The 22,017-nt window shown below is 36.4% G+C and overlaps 2 protein-coding genes across 4 annotated transcripts in view; one reads left to right on the top strand and one right to left on the bottom strand.

Moving 5' to 3' along the window:
* eml3 (EMAP like 3) overlaps positions 1–15,116 on the bottom strand; it is a 53,440-nt gene extending 38,324 nt beyond the window's left edge. For 2 of the 3 annotated variants that reach the window (XM_067445267.1, XM_067445266.1), the window contains exon 1: positions 14,750–15,116. Coding sequence is in view for 2 of the 3 variants with exons in the window: in XM_067445266.1 (XP_067301367.1) it covers positions 14,750–14,774 (25 nt within the window). In the remaining variant the exon portion in view is untranslated. The remainder of the gene's footprint in view (positions 1–14,749) is intronic. The other variant, XM_067445268.1, reaches the window with a different exon arrangement.
* Positions 15,117–15,264: 148 nt separating this feature from the next.
* ecsit (ECSIT signaling integrator) lies at positions 15,265–21,897 on the top strand. Its single transcript, XM_067445270.1, has 8 exons — positions 15,265–15,400; positions 16,281–16,432; positions 16,522–16,936; positions 17,020–17,243; positions 18,392–18,449; positions 18,801–18,949; positions 21,188–21,308; positions 21,398–21,897. The coding sequence occupies exons 2-8, from the start codon at positions 16,295–16,297 to the stop codon at positions 21,643–21,645; spliced, it is 1,353 nt and encodes a 450-aa protein (XP_067301371.1). The 5' UTR covers positions 15,265–15,400; positions 16,281–16,294; the 3' UTR covers positions 21,646–21,897.
* The last annotated feature ends 120 nt before the right edge of the window (positions 21,898–22,017 follow it).

The following is a 22,017-nucleotide window of genomic DNA, read 5'->3' as shown; positions in this document are numbered from 1 at the left end:
GTACAGTATATTATGAGAACATTAAATGTTTTTTGATACTGAATGCCTGTTTACCTATCATAGGAGACCTTCAAAACCAAATTAGAAACCTTTAGCATAATAGGGGAACTTTAAAATGTTACTTAACTATCAAAATGTAGTTTTCCAAATACTAAATACTTTGCTGCTATTATGGTCAATAAATGATAAAGTATTTTTCCTGATTGCACCTATTAAAATGAAGCCAGCCAGTACACAGAAATGCAGAAAATGCCAGTGGATTGGTAACACTGTAACAAAGCCCACGATTATGTGGCACAGTGTGTCTGCCATCTGAGAAAAGAGTGGGCAAGAGCGGCAGAAATAGCAACAGGCAGTAAAAAAAGACTTAAATTGGCCTCCATGAATTTAGAGTACCATAATTTTAGAAACCAGAAGCTTGAGGACAATTAAGTTATCATTGTGCATGCTTCTGGTTCTAAAACTGCAGCAAAGGGACAGGACCTGCCAGCAAAAATCAGATTTTTTGCATAATGCATGGGTTAAAATGATCCAGGTGAAAGTCAGGACAGGAGAAGAAAAAACAACAACAAAAAACACATGAAATCAGATTTTCTTCAAATCTGATTCAAACCATGGAGGTGGTCTGAAATGCGTTTCCAATCAGATTTTTACAGCTCCATCAGTTTGGACGTTCTGGCTGCTCAGATCGCTTTTGCATCACTCTTAACATAACAACAATAATGCCAAAACTGGTGATGGAAATGCAGGAAAAACATTCAAACGGTATGTCCAAAGATTTGAGGATTTTCCTGCAGCAATGGAGGAGTTCTGCACTGCGACGCTCCATTTTTCCTGCATCCGCTTTGAAAGCCTTGTCACATGCGTGGGTACGCCTACGTCATTACCAAAGCAACCCATGGAGACATTTGGCTATCTGGAGTCTGGACATAGAAATGTTATTTGATCACTTGCAATGATTAGTGCAGACAGTCATAACTGAATATAGCCTTTCATTAACACCAAGCCAGTTTTTATCCGAGAGCTTCATATGGTCTGTTGGTTGTGTGCCGAGCCACATCTATCACACGGCGATGGGTGCAGGCCAACTGCACTCCTGTGCACATGAGGAACCAATTAGTGGTTTGTGTTCATTTTTTTTTTTGTTGTTGGTTTTTCGCCCTGTAGTTTTTGCTTTCTCTCTGCATATGGGAGAGGGTGCGGAAGGATGTTTGAGGGAACTCTCACTCGCCAGTTTTCTTACTTCTTAACCGGTGTTTAATCATTAACTAAAACTATTAAAACTGTTTCTGTTACTGAGATAAAACTGAAAAAAAAAAATATAAATATGGAATAAAATAAAAAGATTTTGGCAGTTAACTGAAATTAATAATTTTAAGTTGAACTAATTTAAATTTAAGTTGAATTTAAATGAATAAAATGAAATAAATAGAAACTATAAATAGAATTTAATGATGTAAACTTATAATGAAAGCTGAATATATATATATATATATATATATATATATATATATATATATATATATATATATATATATATATATATATATATATATATATATATATAATTTATTTATTTTTTGGTTAATTTTTGTAGTGCACAGTTTCCATTCCCTGACATACTTTGATTGAGATAATGACCTTGACATTAGCACAATGCTAACCCTTAATGTTCATAATAAATGTTTGTGAGAGAGATATCAGTCTCTACGTCCTGTATCTCAGCTGAAAATCTTCAGATAGGATGGGGTGGAGTCTGAGACCATTGAAATGAGCCCAGTGAGACTTGCAGGGTCATAGAGGCATGCAGTCTGCAAATGTTTATGAACATAGAGGACTTCTTTTTCCAGAAACATCGGGAACACTGAACTCACTTAGAGCCACGTTGATATAAGAGAGAAAGTGACAGAGAAAAAGAACCACAGAGATGCAGGCACAACATCAGATTCGTATATTCAAGAAAGAGAAACCAATCTGGATTTGGCCTGCATGGTTTCTTTGAAAGTCAAAGCCAACCTCTGTCCCAAATAACATTCCCTTATTCCCTTTCCGTTTCCCTAAATGCTCGGCTCTCACATTGTTAATGCAAACCATATGCAAAAATGTGTTTATCAAGCTATCAAGTTTGTCTAAACAACTATAAAAAAAATTTGCTTGCACAAATGAAACTTCATATAAACATCCCATATCCTACGGGGCTGTTGAATGCTTGAATCTGATTGGTTGATGAACGTTCTAAGGGGTGCAATTATTTCCAGGGAAAGGCAGATCTTGGCCGCTTTACAGTTCCATAATGCTTCACCAAATGATTTCAATTACTTCAAAAGGTCTTTACAATGTACAACGGCAAAAGAACAAAAACCAATAAACGACACTGACCAAGCAAGTAAATATAGTGAACTATAGGATAAAAACAATTTACATGTTTTCTGCAACAAAATTACATTTTATTATGTATGGAAAGCCTCTTTCTCCTGTTCTCTCCATGGTTTTATCAATAAGCAACTTAAAAGCTACAAGACATTTCTCACTGGTGGGTTAATAAGTAACTATGGTCGATACGCACAGAAGTGTTTGAAAGCCTGCTTCTAGTATCTAACAGCAGATAAGGGATACGCTGATAAGACATCTTCTTTCAAATGCTCCCGTGTGTATCTGTGTAAGCGCTCTGGGAAAAAGGTCAAAAATGTCTATTTACTAGGGGTGCACCGATCCGACTTTTTCAGTCCCGATACCGATACCTGGGCTTTGTGTATCTGTCTATACCCGATACCGATCCGATACTATTGTTAAATTAATAATAAACTGTATACCTTCCTTGAAGAGACTAAAGGCACCAGACTTTACTAAACAAAGATAATAAGCCAAAATAACAGATGTATGCAAAGTGTTGAATTCTTATTTATTTAAAAAACAATTGTGCATTCAAATCTAAAATATAATTTAGGGCTCGACATTAAGCATGCTCCTGTCTCTCCTTCGGATAAGTAAAATGGTCATTCACTTGTCCGAGTAAAAAATGTGCTTGTCTGGAAAAAAGTTAGATGAAAAGTTAAAATATAAAAAGTTAGTGTAAAAGTTAGTGTGTGTGTGTGTGTGTGTGTGTGTGTGTGTGTGTGTGTGTGTGTGTGTGTGTGTGTGTGTGTGTGTGTGTGTGTGTGTGTGTGTGTGTGTTGTAAATATAACTTATTCTGAAGCAATATTCTCAGTGTTTAATCAGCTTTGACATATTTTAAATCTGCATATTAGTGATATTTTACCTTTAAAAAGGGCATTTTCCCCTAATCTTATTAAATATAAGCTATGCTTCAGGTTTCATATTATATTCTTAAATTTGATCTATACATTAAATTTAAATAAGACACTACAGGGACGTTACCAATCAAATTAAATTATTTACCCAGAAAAAAATACTACTGCATTAAATGATGTCATGAGATTTGTATTTTTGAATAAACAAAATAAATGTTGAAAAATATAGGAAACTAAACCACCAGTAGGTGTCAGTAGGTGAGTCTTAATGAGTGAGTCAATGAGTCATTAATTCAAATGATTCATTCAAACGACTGATTCCTTTAAGAATGAGACAGTCGTTTACGAACAGGTTATTGAATCTTTGATTCAACCACTGAATCATTCCGAACACGTGAGATGTGTTATGGTTCTGCTTTTTGGAACTTTGTTGCTTGGAATCTTTGTTTGGAACTATTTTAGCAGCTGAAATAGAACAAAGACTCAATATTGCATCTAAAATGTAAGTAACTAATGTTAATGATTGTTTATGGACCTGTCATAGGAAATCAGAGACATTTTCAATCGTGATGGTATTCAGGGAAACAGCACATTTGGTTGTGTAAAGTTGTTTAACTGTATCATATGTTATAAAGATAAAAACGTAACATTTTTAATGTTTGACGCAATTACTATGTGTGAGTGAGGCTTTTTTGATTTCTCCTCAAGATGCCCAAGCGTCAACAGCGCGTTGTTACCGTCAGTTCATTACATTAGCATTATCCACTATCAGTCACCACTTACACTTAAGGTGACCAGCCGTCCCGCGTAGCGCGTGCGCGCACAGCGTTTGAAGCCAAATTCATGCGTCCCGCAAATTGAGACCGTGTCACGCATAATTAATGCTTGCTCAAAAAAAAAGTTGGTCGCTCTATATCCTCTTGCCTCAGGCAGCCAAACCAACATTACTTGACAGATCAGCACGCTACTGTTGCCACACCCACCCCTCAGTTGAACTGCTGTTGTCAACTTTTTCGTTGTTGTCATGACAGCACACGGACGTGCATACCAGACACAATTGGAACTGTTTAGATCATAGACCGTAAAAAAATATGGACGACTCGACATCATCCGTTTCCGCTTGCCATATTTGAAGCTTTCAGGCAGCCTTGCACGGCGCGGACATCTTGGGACCGAGTCTGCGCAGTAGCGATTTCGGGACCGGAGTTGCGCAGTAGAGCGCAGGAAGTAGAGCAGGAAGTACAGTCGCGATATCAAAAGCCCGCCCACACTCTCGCAGATGCAGAACAATTAATTATGTTGGTGTGAAATAAACAGTTATGGAAATGTAGAAATTAAAGCTAAAGCTCTAATCTGCTCCCAAAAATTTCGAAAAAAGTCCGTTAGTGCCTCAGTGACAACTTCACTCAGAGAAGCCGTCAGTCTCAGCTGTCAATCATGACGTCACACCCCCCGTTTTTATAGCATCAAATAACTAACTCAAACTAAACTTATTTTTAAAACGAACACCTGAAATGAAATCATCGTGATGATAACTGCCTTCAGTGACATAAACTAACTTTGGGGAAAATTTTTTGAAGTGTAATTTTATTATTTAGTTTGCCTCGCGTCCATTAGAAAACACAGAGGGGCGGCTATACTGGGACCGGTCACCGGGGGGCGATCGAGGCGCGAAAGCTTCAGTATCTGAGAGGGGCACTGCAGGCTTGGTTTAGATGCGCACTTTCCTATTCGAAAAATGAGACACGGCAATCATCAATTAAAAAGAGAAGGAGTGGGTACAAGAAAGACTTGAAAAATTAATATGTGTGACTGAAAGCTGTTGAGGTGGATACCGAGAGAGCTTTTTGTCACCTTTGCAAAACGTCTTTCTTAATCGGACATGGAGAGTAAAATATAATGTCAAACGACACTGCAAAAAATGCTTTTCTTTCTTAGTAGTTTTGTCTTGTTTCTTGTCAAAATATCTAAAAATTCTTAAAACAAGTATTTACTAGACAAGCAAAAGTAATTGTTGGGATGGGGAACTTCCACGTTAGTAAAGTCTGCACTGAAAAAAAAAAGAAAGCATTCTTGCTTAGTATTTTTGTCTTGTTTCAAGTCTAAATATCTAACAATTCTTGCATTAAGAAACATTTACTAGACATGTAAAAAATGATTGTCTTGTTTTGGGAACAAATAACTCAAAACTAAGACAGTTTTTGCTTAAAATTAGACAAATAATCTGCCAATGGGGTAAGAAAAATAATCTTTATTCAAACAGAAAACAAGATTGTTTTCTTACCCCATTGGCAGATTATTTTGCTTAATTTTGAGTATTTTTTCCCCCAAAACAAGACAATAATTTTTAAATGTCTAGTAAATGTTTCTTAATGCAAGAATTTTTAGATATTTAGACTTTAAACAAGACAAAATACTAAGTAAGAATGCTTTTTTTTTTTTTTTTTGCAGTGCAGACTTTACTAACATGGAAGTTCCCCATCCTTCCTCCCCTTCTCGTTCCATGAACCTCTGAAGCTAACTTTACTTTTAGTTTAACTTTAACTTAACTATTTTTTTTTTTACTGTTCCTGTGGTGTTGAGCAACTACAATTACTGTCAATTCTATAATTTTATATTATAATTTATTTAAAGTGAATAAATTGTAATGAAAAATAAATAAAGTAAAATAGTCTAGCTAAAGTAAATCGTAAGTGGAATCGTAATCTGTCAGTTCATTGAATATTTAAAATATTATGTTAAAAATACACATTGGTTGGCCAATTCATGAGCATACATCAGCATTTACACATGTATAGGGAAATAGGGCATTATTAATATACCATGTAAGCTGCTATGTGCTAGAAATGGGTAAACCACTATCTGCCCATCTGCCCGTGGGGTTGGCCGCACCGCTGCGCCAGGCAGTGTCCCACATTGTCCCCCCGAAACATACTCTTTGTCCCCCCTTCGGCTTATTAGCAGGTGGTCACCCTACTTACACTAAATTAATCCTTTGCATCCTGCAAAGTTAGCTGCTGGGCTATATTGTCCACTCCTTTAGTTTTACTGAGCTGCAGGAATGCAGGGTGCTCCTTAACATGGTGTTTCTGGATTAAATTGGTAGTATTATTGCCGACAGACGAACTAGTTGGCGTGGCAAGCATAAAATATCTCTACACATCCGACTCTCTGGCTCGCTCCATGTTGCTTCGAGCACGCGACACACGTGAAGCTGACGAATGACGTAGGGTTCTGCTGTGATTAAAAAAACAAAACAAAAAAACACCTGGATCGGCCTGTGGATCTGTTCATTTTTCCGATCCCCGATCCAGCTTTGTCGTCAGTATCGCGGCCGATATCCGATCCTAATATTAGATTCGGTGCACCCCTACTATTTACAACATGTTTTTGAAGCGTTGATCATTGTAGCCAATCACAGACATATTTGTTGAGCGTGTGAACACAATGGCCAATCAGAGTTTAAGAATCCGTTTAACAGTGATCAAAATGCTTTTGGGAAATGCTGGTAGTCACATTTTTTTAAATTTCAGTACCAAAGTAGTACCCATAACAACACTAGTAATAACTGTGCTGTTCTTGAAACAGATAAACTTACTGTTTCGCTAAAGACCCTTTTTTAACATTTCCGGGTTTCTTAGAGCAGAAGTCGTCATAGTTGGATTAACTTTTATAGTGGTGAATGAGAGAATAATTTTTTTTGTGTCCACATTTTCTCAAATAGCAAAAGAAAAACGTAACAATAGTGATTTCACAACTTTCAAAAAGTGAAAAGAGAGAAAGATGTTATTTTTACCATCACTCCCATAGACCTGTATTAGAAACTCCCTCACAGCAGCGGTAAGTTGTTTTTTGTAATTTGATGCAAAAGTAATATCAAACAAACTATTAGAGTTAAAAATGTAAATACAAAAAACGCTGCACGATTTATAATATTGATGACCGTTAAAACGCGTCATCAGTCTGTGAAAAGGGTCCATTAGTGGAGAAGCCACTGCTGAACACTGTTGAGATACACAGAATTCAGACTAATTCACATTCGCTTAATCTCTCTCTCTCTCTCTCTCTCTCTCTCTCTCTCTCTCTCTCTCTCTCTCTCTCTCTCTCTCTCTCTCTCTCTCTCTCTCTCTCTCCATTAATAACTGGATTAGTCTAAGTGGCTGAAGCTTCTAGCTCTAAAATGACGTTTTTGAATTAGCAACGGAGACGTGTGATGAGATGTGTAAGAAATTAGTCCTGACAAAACCTGACAACATCAGAACAATGTCTTGAGGTGAGGCAATCATAAAGCGGACAAAATGACTACATCCCATTGAATTATTACAAAATAAGGCTTTGCGCCGTGATTGCATTACCAACTCGGGTGTGTGCTATGTTCTAATAAAGGCCCATCGCCAATTATTCCTTACATATCTTATTTCACAATCATTCACTAAATAGACATTACAACAAAAATTTATGGTAAAAAAAAAAACTTTAAGATTCCAAATACTTCACTCTAGTGTGAAAATAAATGTTCTCGAAGGCCCTGATTTACTCAAGCCAAGTAAGTAAGTAAGTAAGTAAATTTTATTTATAAAGCACATTTAAATTCAGCTTACACTGACCAAAGTGCTGTACAAAACAATAATAAAAATACATTAAAATGAAAATAAAAAAAACAAAATAATAATTAAAAAATAGAATTAGAAAACGGTTACTAATCCAAAAATCAATAAGCAGGAAATGCTAAAACGTAAAGATGTGTCTTTAGTCTAGATTCAAGTGTACTGATATACTGGATTGTCCCGAATATAAGACTATTTCTTTTTTCTTAGAAATACATCTGAAAAAACAGGTTCTTCTTATATTCACGGTCTAGACTTTTACATGTCTACACCCGTAACAAAAAGTGGCGCCAAATACGCATAAAACGAGTATGCCAAGAAATAGTGTCAGAGTGTAACGTTAGAAGATCGCAATCACAAAAAGACCGTCTAGCTTACCGTGCCTCACTGACGGGCACCATATGTGATTTTAAACCTTAAGGCGGTATCCAGATTTCATCTACAATATCACTTCCCTTCTACTGTTAATGAAATTTGAGTAGACCACATGATTTTCACTATGAGAAGGATAGACAAAAAAATTGTTACATAATTCAGATGTGCTACAGGATATTTTATGGTATGCCAAAATTGTTTATTTTTAAATGTGATTATTTGCACATTTTACCAGTATTTACCATACTTAAAAAAAAAAAAGAGTTAATGCAATATGAAAATTATTTAACAAATAAAATATTTTCTTTATAAAATACAAGAAGTCTTCAAAAAGCATTTTACCAAAAGATACATCTTGAAAAAGGAGGGTTGTCTTATAATTAGGGTTGTCGTATATATATTCGGTACTCACTTTCACACAGACCTTTTTGTTTTTTGCTTTGGGGTAAAAATAAGTTTGAAATATGTGAGAAGCAATGTACTATCAGCGGACATCCCAGAGCCGACCACACTGTGGAGACGACAGCAGTGGGAAAAAATGACAGCAGTGGGAATAAAGCAGTTAAGAAAGCATCTGATCATAGCGATGTGGATACGTTTGCACCAGCTCTGCGATTCGGCACTCCAGTCAAGTCACGTGCAGTGTTGGGGAGTAGCTAACTACAAGTAGCGAGTCTAGCGACGCAACAAACTTTACTACTAACGCACACCTACCTATTATGTAATTTTCAGTTTGTCACAAACCAATGGTAGTTCGAAGATGCACCAGCCAGAACAAACTTTTCCAGTGAGTTTCCTTTGGCAAGCGGTTACACTCGAAACAAACTTCATTCTGGCCTGATCTGGTTTAAAATTATGTCACAGTTCACCTTAAATCTTACATAAGGCATTTCAGCAGTTTGTGTGAAACAGTATGCATAATGCAATGCTACACATGACTTAATGTGCAACACATTTAGTTATGTTATTTTGTATACTGTTGGCAGTCATATCCAACAATGACCCAAAATGTAGCTCTGGTTAATCCGTGGCACTTTAAAAAGGAAGGCCAGGTCAAGTGCATCGCATTGTGGGATACACAATTCAATCTAGTGTGCACATTTTGGCAAATGTGTTCTAAAGGTATTCTATGCATATTGTAGAAAGAGTTAAGTATGCTAGTATGACCAGATTTATTTGCTGTACATTCCAGGGCAAAAAAATGTGCCAAGACCAAAATGGCTAAATTAAGCTTTTAATTGTCTTAACCACAAATCACTGGTCAGGGAAATTAGCCAAATTTAAGCAAATGCCATTAGTGTCTCAGAAAAAGCATCAAAAGACAGAGTTCAGTGTCCGTCAGAATATGGGAAGTTTCATTAATCACTATGAAACACAAGTTGCACGGTGATGCTCCAGAAAAGGGCCTTCACAAATCTGCTGAGAAATATAATAATAAATGCATCTCTACCACAGTGAAGATTTGAGGAAGAGAGGTGTCATTATGTGGAGAGCCTTTTTAGCTACTGGTATTGGAGAGCTACTTCACTGTGAAAAGTCATTTAATGCTTTGGAGTTCAGGAGAATATTGCACAATGGCTTGCTTCCCAGCCCACAAATAAAACGTTGTTATAAAGAATAATGATCAGGTGTTATTTTTCAACAAGCCAGCCCAAACTGTAAAGACGACCAAGAAGCGGCTTGAGAACAAGTCCACCAGGCTCATGTTTGGCCTGGTCAGAGTCCAGATTTGAGCACTATAGTAAATATGTTGTCCAGTGCCGTCAAACGATTAATTGTGATTAATCGCATCCAACATAAAAGTTTGTGCTTACATAATATATGTGTTTACTGAGTATAATTATCATGTATATATTTAAATACACACATATGCCTGTATATAATTTTTTTTTATAAAAATATAAAAATATTTATATTTATATATAATATTAAAAAAAAAATTATATATATATATATATATATAGAGCACATATATAAGAAGGGCACACACACATATATTATGTAAACACAAACTTTTTTGGATGTGATTAATCGTGATTAATTGTTTGATAGCACTAATTTGGTGTCATGTCAAACTCAAACGAACTGAGAGACATTTTTCAGATACTCATGAACTGTTTGAATTGAAACCATTAAACTGAGTGGAACAACACTGACTCTTCTTCCTGGAAAAAGCTCTCTGTACGTTGGCTATTCCGTGTTTATCTACAGTGTTTGTGCAATTCATGCTAATGGAGGGATTTATGATCAAAACAGTTCCATTAAAAGAGCACTAAATACCAATTTTTTCATATATTTTTTGTATACGAGCATCAAACGTACTTGCCAGACTTAATCTTTTATGACAATCAGAAGCAGATATCAAGATAATGTGCAAAGGCTAGTTCGTTCATGCTTTACTGACAATCCCTTCATGCAGTTTTGAATTCTCCTGAACTGTTTTCCTGTCTGAAATGTAAAAAATAATAATAATAACTCTGAAAAACAACAGGTAACACTTTATTTTGAGGTGATATAGTCACAAGTTACTGTACTTACTCGTAATAAAACTAAATTACGGATAATTACAATTAGCTAACCCTAAACCAAACCCTCACCGTAACTCAGAACATGTAGCTGAATAATATAACTTTGAGAATAATGTAACTACATCACCTTAAACTAAAGTGTAACAACGCAACACACATTTAAACAGCTCAGAGTAACTGTGGTCCCAAAGCAAAAGAACATGCAGAATCTGCAAGCACAAATAAAATAAAGATGTTACAAAATAAAATAAAACACTCATGAGTGACTGCATTTCAACTGTGGTTTACAAAACCATATGCTCCATGCAAAACAGTATAGCTGAACCAAGCCTGTGAATCATTTGGTCTCCATCAATCAACAGATTTTGCAACAATTTAAACAAAACCTTTGAAAAATCTGGCCTTCCACAAAATCTAATATTAATCCAAATCTAATATTATTATGTCTGTTTTCAATATGAGCAATGATATAATAAATGAAAGTATCATAAGCCGTGTGTGGTACGTCTCCACTTCAGTTCGCCCACCTCTCGCTGCTCTCTTTCCTGTCAGCGATGCGTCGCACCTCTTATGGCTACGGCGGAACTTCCTGTACGGCACTGTCCGCCCCTGCATCTTCATTCTTACTCAGAAACTCAAATTCTCACCTCCCACAATGAGACAAAGAACAAGACTTGATACATAAACCTTCATGGCTTTTTTTTTTTAACTGGGTGGTTTTGTAGTGTTTCACCAAACAATTTCATCCGTTATTTGACTCTAAAGGATAAACAGAAACAAATGCGACCGATTCTATCCAAATTAGAAATCGTTTCATCCAAACCTATTCAGATCTGTTCCTTTTCAGTCAAGTGAGTTATGAAAAACTGTTATGTCTCAATAAAAATGTCAGCATTGAGCTACTCGTGCATTTGATATCTTCCAAAGTTTCAAGATCAAAGAAATCTCATTTCTCCACACAATAATTGGAAGCCTGTATGCTAAACTATACTCATATATCAAGGTTTGAAAAAAGTTTTATTTAAAACAGATCATGTCAACAAATGTTTTATAGTCAGCATGAAACAGAAATTGCCATAGCTTTTTCTTCGCTATTGTGACGGATATCTGAGTGAAACGGCTTCTCAGAGAAGAAAAAAATGCAGGGCGGGACTTGATTGGATTGGACAGCTAATGCTGTGATGTCATGTGATTGACAGGTTGTCCCGCCCTCATGAGATAAGAGAGAGGGGCGATTTTAATTAAAGATTACGAGAACACATTAATACAAAATTTCAAATAAAAATAATGTGCACAGATAAATAATTTATAATCAATACTGAAATATTCCATTAAAAAAAAATCAGAATTGTCAATTTTGATTTCTTGGCGAAACACTACAGGCAAACCACTTTTTTAAATCATGCATCTGTCAATTTTGAGATTTTTAAAAAAAAGTTTTGAATTTTGAACCAGGCTTTATCCAATGTTCAGATTTTTGTTTTAAACATGTATGTAAATTAGTGCATATGCAATACATTTTTTAAATGCATATTTAAACAACTTTTCAGAAAACTTGTTATAACAAAAAAAAAGAAGCATTTCCTAATCTAATCAATCAACTGGGGAAGTATGGTGATGTCTATGAGTTTATTATTTTTTACCCTACTCACTTGGGGTGTCTTGCCTTAATAACTCTATTCAAGGTCCTTTCTCATGTCTCATCTAAAGTTTAAAATGTAAAATCTATGCATTTGCAAACTACCAAACAAAAACTGAAACACTTCACTTTTAAAACAAATTTTCTGACATGTGGAAAGCCACACACTTTACCATCATGCCAAATTGTCAATCACTGCAACCAACAATCTGATATTTTGGCAATCATCTCTTCTGACAAGATCCAGACTTTGAGGCTGTTGAGACAGACCGAAAGACAAGCTGGGGGAAATTAAGCATCTGTGGTAAAAGCAAGATGCTAGAGGGCTTCCGCCATGATTTTTACTGCTCTCCACTGGCCAAGCATGTGCAAGACAATAAAGACAACAAAAGCACATGTGGTGTCACTGTTACAGACACCCATTCAATGCTGAAACCTACACTGCAAGCAATCACAAACTACAACACCCCCATTATTACCAAACTAACAGAGCTGTCTAGACAACAAGCAAACTATGGCAATCAATTTAATCCTTTATTAGTTAAAATAACTAGTATTTATTTTTATGCAATTAATATTTGCATAAGAATACTGGTTAGTAATCCAATACTGACCGGTATTATTTCAGTTTGACTAATAGTTGATTTTATTATTTATTTATTATCTTTCTTTTCTTGTAGCCCTTGAACATACACCAGTATATTCAGTTATTAGACACATATTGAATCTAACAGGCAAAGTTTTAAAATGAACTTTGAAGTAGTCATTCTGACTAGACAAAACGTATGACTAAAAAACACTGCGGCATACATAACTGGAAACACTTCAGGATTTTTAAAGTCACCATCTCATTGTGTCGCACTCTTTAACGCTCTCCCTGGAAACAAAGATGTCCTGATGCCAAACCCCTTCATGGAAGAAGAAAGCCGTCATGTTTACAAACGCTTATCAGGATCATCTAAACTTAATTTTTTTAAATGTCAAACTTTCATTTGTATGTGAAGCATGTAAAGTTTGAGCAATGAACTCTTTAAAATACGTCCAAGAGTTTTGCCCAGCGTTCTGTTATTGTAGGGACATCGACTTTACATTTTCACGGCCTTAAACATCATGGGAAACCAAACTGTGATTGGCTGCTTAACGTGTCAGTCAGGCGGTCTCTGGGCGGTCCTTGGCCAATTAAAGCTGCTGTGGAGTCCAGATCTTCTGCTGATACTAGTTAACTAAACTTAGACATTTATAAGTGCTAGTACATAATTAAGAGTTAAGAGTTTTGGATTACTTAGAAACCTTTATTTATTTATAAATATACTATTTTTTACTATCATAAAAAAGGTCCTATTCAGTTTTAACAAATTCAGTTAATGGTTAAAACAGCTTGCCATAGCGTGGCAGAAACTTTGAAAGTTGGGAAGGAGAAAGTATGATGAGATAACTATGAAGGCCAACAGAGGAAGCGAGACTTGGCTTAGATTTGTTTGACAAAAATGACGGAATGAACTGCAGCCGTTGTTGTTGTGTCATTTAAAGACTGAATGACATGCTAAGAATATGAGTAAAACAATAGAATTTGTATTGATTTTATATAGTACACATGTATGGTTGCGTATAACAATATCTTCCCATAACTAACAGAAAAACTTTCAAGAAATTCCAGAAATTGACCATGGTAAAGTTGATTACATAATACAATAGCTTATATTGCTAGTGTTACTTTAAAAGAGTAATATATGAATATGGGACCCAGTATAATAAGTTAACAAAGTCTTAATAATCTTCTTGTTAAAAATTGTCAATTTTCTAAACTAGTCTCTAAGCTTGGCCAGGCCTGTTGTCTGGTTTTAGAGAGTTTTGTGCACTTTTCAGCTAGCCAGACTTCACAGCTAAACACCAACTTGCCTTGCCAGGCTAGGAGATCAGCTAGGACCAGTTTAGGCTTGTTTAAGATGCAATTTTAGCATTAAAGAATATCACCTTACCAGTTTTATTCCAGTATTATTCATGAGTTGTCGGTAATCTAGTTACGATGGTAACGTTATATTGAGTCTGATTTATGAGTCTGATAGTGCCATTAACTTACACCCCGGATTTATTTCACACTCCAAAATACTAAATATAAATAATTAAATAAAAATAAATACATAAGTTTTAAGAGTTTGATAGTAAACAAACTGCACACTTGTAAATAATGACAAAGAGTATTGGCATAATTACAAATGTATAAGTTACTCAGAAATGTTGTAGCCGAGGCGTTACAACAATGCACTGTACTTTTATCGTGTATTATATTATATAGCCATAAACATAGTAACTGACAAGACCAACAACAGTATTATTTAGAAACTCACCAAGACTATTCGTTGATCCATCCATGTCTGAGTTAAACACTCCTTACAGATCTCGCAAATGCTGGATTGTATTAGTATATCCCAATGGTAGAAACGCAATGCATGTCTCCATATATTCTGTCAACAGCATCGCCGAGAGCTTGCGGGACACTCACTCATCAACACACGCGCGAAGGTGCCGCTGAAGATTGCAGAAGTTATTGTAACTGTGAAATCACGAATCCAGGAAATGAGCAGAGCAGTGTATCTGTCGCATGAGGCAAGTGCAAGATCTCGCGGGCTGGATTTACTCCAGGAACCGCGTCCATGTAAAGTTGATTGAGAGCGTGAGGTTCTAATTTATCCTTCTTTACTCCACGGAACTGAAATAAGTCGCGCTGTTTCGTTTCTGTACAGTTTACCCCTCCCAAACCTCAGTTAAAGAAAAAGTAAAAACTTTTGACAGCTTCATCTGTAGTGTTCACCCAATACCGTTCTGCCATCTAGTGCTGATTGCGTGAACAACACACCTGGAACCATTGTGAGTGGAACGTCCTTCATGGCGTTTCAGGGGGGAAGATGAAAGACGACGCACCGGGAAACCAGCCGGTGCGTGTGGTTGGTTTGAAGGAGACTTGACAGCAGAATGATATCTGAGTGGATTTAGTGATTGTGAGTATAGATAAAGTATTATTTAACGTTTACTTTCAATTTATACGTATTTATTGTATATGTTAATAAGGGTTTATCGAAAATTTCAGTTGTAAATGCCACAATAATGTGATTTAAATTATATAATTACTTCTATTGGCTATAATAGTTATCTGAGCTAGACAGAGACAGACAGACAGACAGACAGACAGACAGACAGACAGACAGATAGATAGATAGATAGATAGATAGATAGATAGATAGATAGATAGATAGATAGATAGATAGATAGATAGATAGATAGATAGATAGATAGATAGATAGATAGACAGACAGACATATGGAAAGATAGATACATATGTGGATGGGTGTATGTATGGATGGATGGATGGATGATGGATGTACGGATAGACAGACTGAACGATAGACATATGGATAGATAGACGGATAGACAGACAGACAGATAGATAGATAGATAGATAGATAGATAGATAGATAGATAGATAGATAGATTGATTGATAGACAGATAGATAGACAGATAGATAGACAGATAGATGGATAGACAGACAGATGGTTGGATGGATAGACAGACACATGGTTGGATGGATAGACAATCAGACATATGGATGGATAGATAGACGGATAGACAGACAGATGGATATAGACAGACAGATGGATATAGACATACAGATGGATAGATAGACGGATAGACAGACAGACCGACAGATAGATGGATAGACAGACAGATGGTTGGATAGAGGGGCAGACAGATGGATAGACAGACAGACAGATGGTTGGATGGATAGACAATCAGACAGATAGATAGATACATTATTGCATTTTTAAAAATACTCTAATAGGGATGTTTCTGATGTTGTTTCCTTTCTTGGTTCATTTCAGTACATTTGTGAATCATGAACGCTCCTCGTCATCTGTTTCGGATCCAGTGCATCGGGTGCGTTGCACGGTTTTTGGGGACACCCGTACAGCGAGTGATCCTGACTGGTGGAGCACATCTGCAAACCCCTGGATCACAGCACAGCAGTGGACAGGTACCTGCTCACCCCTGAATAATGCTGCTTTATAGTCTGTGGGCGCCAGCATTAATGCCTGTGTTCTTCTGTCCGGTTTGTTTTCGCAGTTTTTGAGGTCTTTCCATTGCAGTGCAGTTTGTTCCACGAGTCGTCCAAACCAGACAGAGTTTGAAAAGGCAGTTGAACATTCGACACAGCACAAAGACAAAAGTTTGGTCACGCATGATGATTTATTCGAGAGAGCTGCTAGAGACTCAAAGACCAAGGCTGATTTTAACCGGGTCGTGGATGTTTTTAACAAGGCGGACATTCGGCGACGAGGACATGTGGAGTTTATTTACGCCGCCCTGAAGAAGATGCCAGAATTTGGAGTAGAACGAGACATTACTGTTTACAATAAACTCCTAGATGTGTTTCCGAAAGAGGTGTTTGTCCCACAGAACTTCATTCAGAGGATGTTCAACCACTACCCACGTCAGCAAGAGTGTGGAGTTCAGCTGCTGGAGCAGATGGAGAATTATGGTGTGTGTCTGTGTTTTTTTTTAATAGCGAAACTGGTGCATTGCTTTAATGATTAGCTAATTTCGCCTTCTTTATTTGAACAGGTATCATACCTAATGTAGAGACCAAGGTTTTACTGGCTCAGATATTCGGGGAGAAGAGTCATCCCATGAGGAAGTACCAGCGTATCATGTACTGGTTTCCCAAATTCAAGCACGCAAACCCCTTCCCCGTCCCACATGTGCTCCCCAGTGACCCAGTAGAACTCGCTCGATTCAGTCTTACCCGGATTGCAGGTGACCCGGATGCTAAAGTAACAGTTTATCAGGTGACTCTTTAATTTACTACTTTAAGCAGCCATAAAGACCTCAGTTACCAAGATCAAGAGTCTTTTATGCTCAGAAAATGTATTTTGATATAAATATTTTTAAAATATTATTACAATTTAAAATAACTGTTTTCTATTTGGATATATTTTGAAATATGATTTATTCCTGTGATGTAAAGCTGAATTTTCAGCATCTTCAGTGTCACATGATCCTTCAAAAATCTGTCTAATATGATGATTTATTGCTTAAGGATCATTTTATTCTTTACAATAAGGTTTCATTTGTTAACATTAGTTAACTACATTAGTTAACATGAACTAACAATGAAAAATAATTATAAAGCATTTTTTAATTATAGATAATGTTAGTTAAAAAATACATCAGTGCATTGTTAGTATGTTATCACAGGCCAGGTCCAATAAACAATCTAAACAGATGCAACTCTTGATTTGAATAAAGTATTAGTAAATGTTCAAATTAATATTAACTGTGATAAATAAATACTTTAGAAGTATTTGTCATTGTTAGTTCTTGTTAAAGCGATAGCTCACGCAAAATACAAATCATTATCAATCATACATTATTTATTCAACAATTGTTCCAAACCTGTATGAGTTTTTTTTTTTGCTGAACACAAAAGAAGATATTTTGGTAACCACACAGTTGATGGTACCCACTGACTTCTATAGTATTTGTGTGTGTTTTTTTTTTTTTTTTTTAACCTAGTATGGAAGTCTAGGGATGCCGTCAACTGTTTGGCCAACATTCTTTAAAATATCTTTTTATGTTTAAACAGAACAAATTTAGACATTTTTCCTTTTTGGGCAAACAATCCGTTTAACCAATGCCAACTAATGTTAAGAAATGGAAGCTTATTGTAAAGTGTTTCCAACATTTCTTATTAATATCACTGTTGATAACATCAATATTTTCATGGAAACTGTCGTGCGTTGTATTAGGATAAAGTAACATCATAAATGCCTGTACTGTGATTTTTGATCAGTGTAATGTGTGCTTGCTGAATAATAGTATTAATGTACAAAATCTTACTGACCCCAAACCTTTTAACAGTAGTGTATATTTTTACTGTATTCTTTAAATAAAGGCTTTTCAGTCTGATAAATGTGCTTTATTTCACTCTTTGTAGTATCCGTCAACAGACATCACAGAGACAGGAGAAGAAGTTCCACGTCCCCATATTATAGGTATGTAGCTCTTCCCATTAGTGATAGTTGAACTTCAGCTTTATTTCGAGAATAATCTGGGTTAAATGCATGTCATCTGTACCTCAGAATATAATAAGAACTCATGACTAACACTAAAAACTTTGACGTTCTTTACAAATATATGCTGTCAAACATGTATTTAACTCATTTTCTAGAATACTCCGTCATTGTGCTAAGAACCAAATGTAGTGCTTTTATAAGAAACATTTCTATTTTGGATTAAGTGTAATACAAGTGACTGGACATCGGATTTGTCATTAAAACGGATTTTGAATACTGTTTGTTGAAATAAGCACAAAATCAAGCCCATTGTGTCTCGCTTGTTCTCAGGTATTCAAAGTCCAGACCAGCGCTCTCTTCTGGCCAAACACAATCCCTGCAGACCTGTGTATGTGGAAGGCCCATTTCCTCTCTGGCTCAGGAAGACTTGTGTTCATTATTTCCTACTTAGGGCAGATCCTATACCGCCTGAGGAAAAGGTACCATAATTGAGCTAAAGATGCCATTTGAAGAATTTGTTTTAAGAGGACCTATTATGCATTTTTTACATTTTTAACATTCTTTACGGTGTACTGTTGCCGTTTGACCATGAAAAGCTCTGCAAAGTTACAACACAGTCAACATTTCCAGGTGGGTTTTTAATGGGCTGTCACTTGTCCAAATTTGTCCATCAGATCCACATGGACCCCATGTATGTTAGCCATTGGGGGACATGATAGGTCCATAGTGGGCTCTAAAGCCCATTTAGATGTTCATTATATAAGCTCACTTGGGGCCCAAATGGGTGCTTATAATGGGACTGAGGTGGGCTACACAAAAAAAACTTAAAGGACTCACATGGGTGCACTTACAAACCACCTGTGCCTGATCAAACATTCCTAAAATCAGCTGATTTTATGTGCTGCTATATTTTAAATCACATGATAAAATATTTAAACTGTAAAGGAAATGACTTCAACTTAGAAACGTGTAATTTTTAAAATTTTTATTATTGAACTTCAAGATTTGTTTAGGGCCCTATTTTAACGATCTGAGTGCATGGTCTGAAGCACATGGTGCACTTTTGCTAGTTTAACAACAGAAAAAACATCGGTGTGCCAGGCAAAAGGGTTACACCGAGTCATGGGTGTGTTGGGGCGAAACATGCATTAAACCAATCAGTCTCATCTCCTATTCCCTTTAAAAGCCACTTGCGCTTGCACCATGGCGGATTTACTATTTACACGGCAGAATTTGCGAGCGGAAAGGCTGAACGCTTCTCCAGAGAAGGAATCCATTTATTTTTAATATTTAAAATGTTTGTGTGCTGCTGTGCATCCCTGTGTGTAATAAAACCCGCCAATAGGTGCACATTACTAACATGCCCTTAAAATAACACAAAAAATACTGCTCTACTGACTTTAGAGCAGGTTTTTGTTAACTGCCAATATTATAATTTTCATTCTTTACATAGCTGTTTAACTGTGGTAGTTCGGCTGGCTTCGTTAGGTTCGTTGATTCTTGCCATTACTGAATTCCAAAATCTTTCAAAATTATCCAATTATATAAAATCAACAGTAAAACTTGGTTAATATAAAATAAAATATACATATCTTACCTTGATGAAGAGGCTTTTTTTCTTCAAGTGAGAAGGTGGGATTCACAGTCATCTGGGCTCGTGGGGAAGGCTTATATATAAGAAATGAGTCAAGGATCAATAATGGTTATTTGGTATAAACCAAATCAGCTAAAAAAAAAAGAAAAGAAAAAGTAATTTTAGCCAAATATAGCCCATATGGGACCCTCAAATAAACAATAATGGGTAATCTAACTGGGGCTTACACGTTTAACCAAACTGGGCCCACTCTGACCAAATAAAACAAATGTGGGGTCCACATGGACATGTTGGCTGGAAAAGTACAAAGTCACTCTAAAGGAAGTGGTTTACACTCTTTCTGAACTCCCTGAAATGCCTATACAGAAAAATATTTCCTTCGATTTTTTTTCCGCATACAGGCGACAACATTAACAAAACAATCCCCATTCTTACAGATCCGTGAAAATGACTAAATAGGTTGTATTATTCATGCCAGGCCAGCAGTCACTTTTTTAAAGAAACACTACGCACCTTTAGACTGAACACGTAATGCACATTTAGCATATTCAGGTGCCCAAAACGCCATTGGCGTGTAAATTTGAACACTGAAAAGTTCAGCTAAAAACTGAGTCTTGTAAATGGCTCCTAATTCCTGCATACTCAAAGTAAAGGGTATGGGGCCTGGTTGAGTTGCGTTAGTAGTGTGTTGAACTAGTGAGTCAAACCGACAAACAGCGTTGGTGTCATTGAATCACACGTGAGCAACTTTTTTCTGTATCTCTATCTTTGAGTTGCATGCTAACCTGTAAAAGAGATACTCAAAACGGTTGACCAATCACAAAACACTGGTCCAGCCAACCAATCAGAGCAAATTGCGCTTTTCAGGAGGGGCTTCATAGAGACAGAATTAAACAGAGCGTTACTGACAGACTGGGAAGAGAGGTGCTGCAACAATGTAAAATATGTTAAAAATAATAGTATTTGAACATCCAAGCATAAAACCTATTCTAGTTGAGCTCAAAAACTTTGTAAAACGGCAAAATATGTCCTCTTTTATACATAATACTTAAAAGAACACAACAATACATAATTAAGAATTAAGTTATATTCTCTTATGTATTAGCATCGTATTTTCTTGTAGGTTGAGGAAGACTTTGACCCTGAGATGATTGGTCCGGAGCAGAGTCTCTTCTATCCTCAGCGAGTGGAACTCGACCTGGAAAGAGACATGGGTGATGATACGAGTTTCTCTGTGGACGACGGTGAGACTCATATTGCATTGTCAGCTTGAATGAAGTGATTTGCATATAATCAAATATATACAATGGTTTCTGTTCATTTGATCATGCAGTGGAAGAGGGGGCAGTTTACGCCATGTGTATGTCCGGTCAGGGTGACCAAGCAACTCTGTCTCAGTGGATTTCGGGTCTGCAGGAGACCTGCCCCATATTGGGCCAGATCCCCACAGTGTTCCGTTTGGAATCTGGGCCCAGAGAACTGCAAACGTCGTCGGATGCTCAGCAAACCCCCGAGCAGGAGGTTGAAATAGATCAAATTATTGAAGAGGAACCACAACGGTCACAAGGAGTTAACCAGTGAGAGCGGTTTCACAATGCCAAGCATTTTATGAAGACCTTATTTGAGATCTACTAGAGTGTGGTAGTATCACATGAATCTGAAATTATGACGTATTTAATTTAGTTTCCAGATACTGACTGATGTTAAATCAGTTCCACGCTATTTTTTAAATTGAGATCTGTCTACATAATGCAAAATTGCTTTGTGATGTGTAAGTGTAAATATGTCATAAACTGATCTGGGGGTGCAATAAAACATACATGTGTCCAATGATTTGATTTTTCAGTTTTTAGGGCTCATTTTAAGTTGATAAGTATTAGTGTTCAGAACATTTTTTTTTTTTTTTCTATTCTAAGGAAGTAGACCTAGATTTTTAGCCAAATTTCTAAGAAA

The sequence above is a fragment of the Pseudorasbora parva genome, chromosome 1, assembly GCF_024679245.1.
Source record: "Pseudorasbora parva isolate DD20220531a chromosome 1, ASM2467924v1, whole genome shotgun sequence".
Classification (NCBI taxonomy): Eukaryota; Metazoa; Chordata; class Actinopteri; order Cypriniformes; family Gobionidae; genus Pseudorasbora; species Pseudorasbora parva.
The sequence above is the reverse complement of the archived record's forward strand: the minus strand, read 5'-3'. Positions and strand labels throughout refer to the sequence as shown.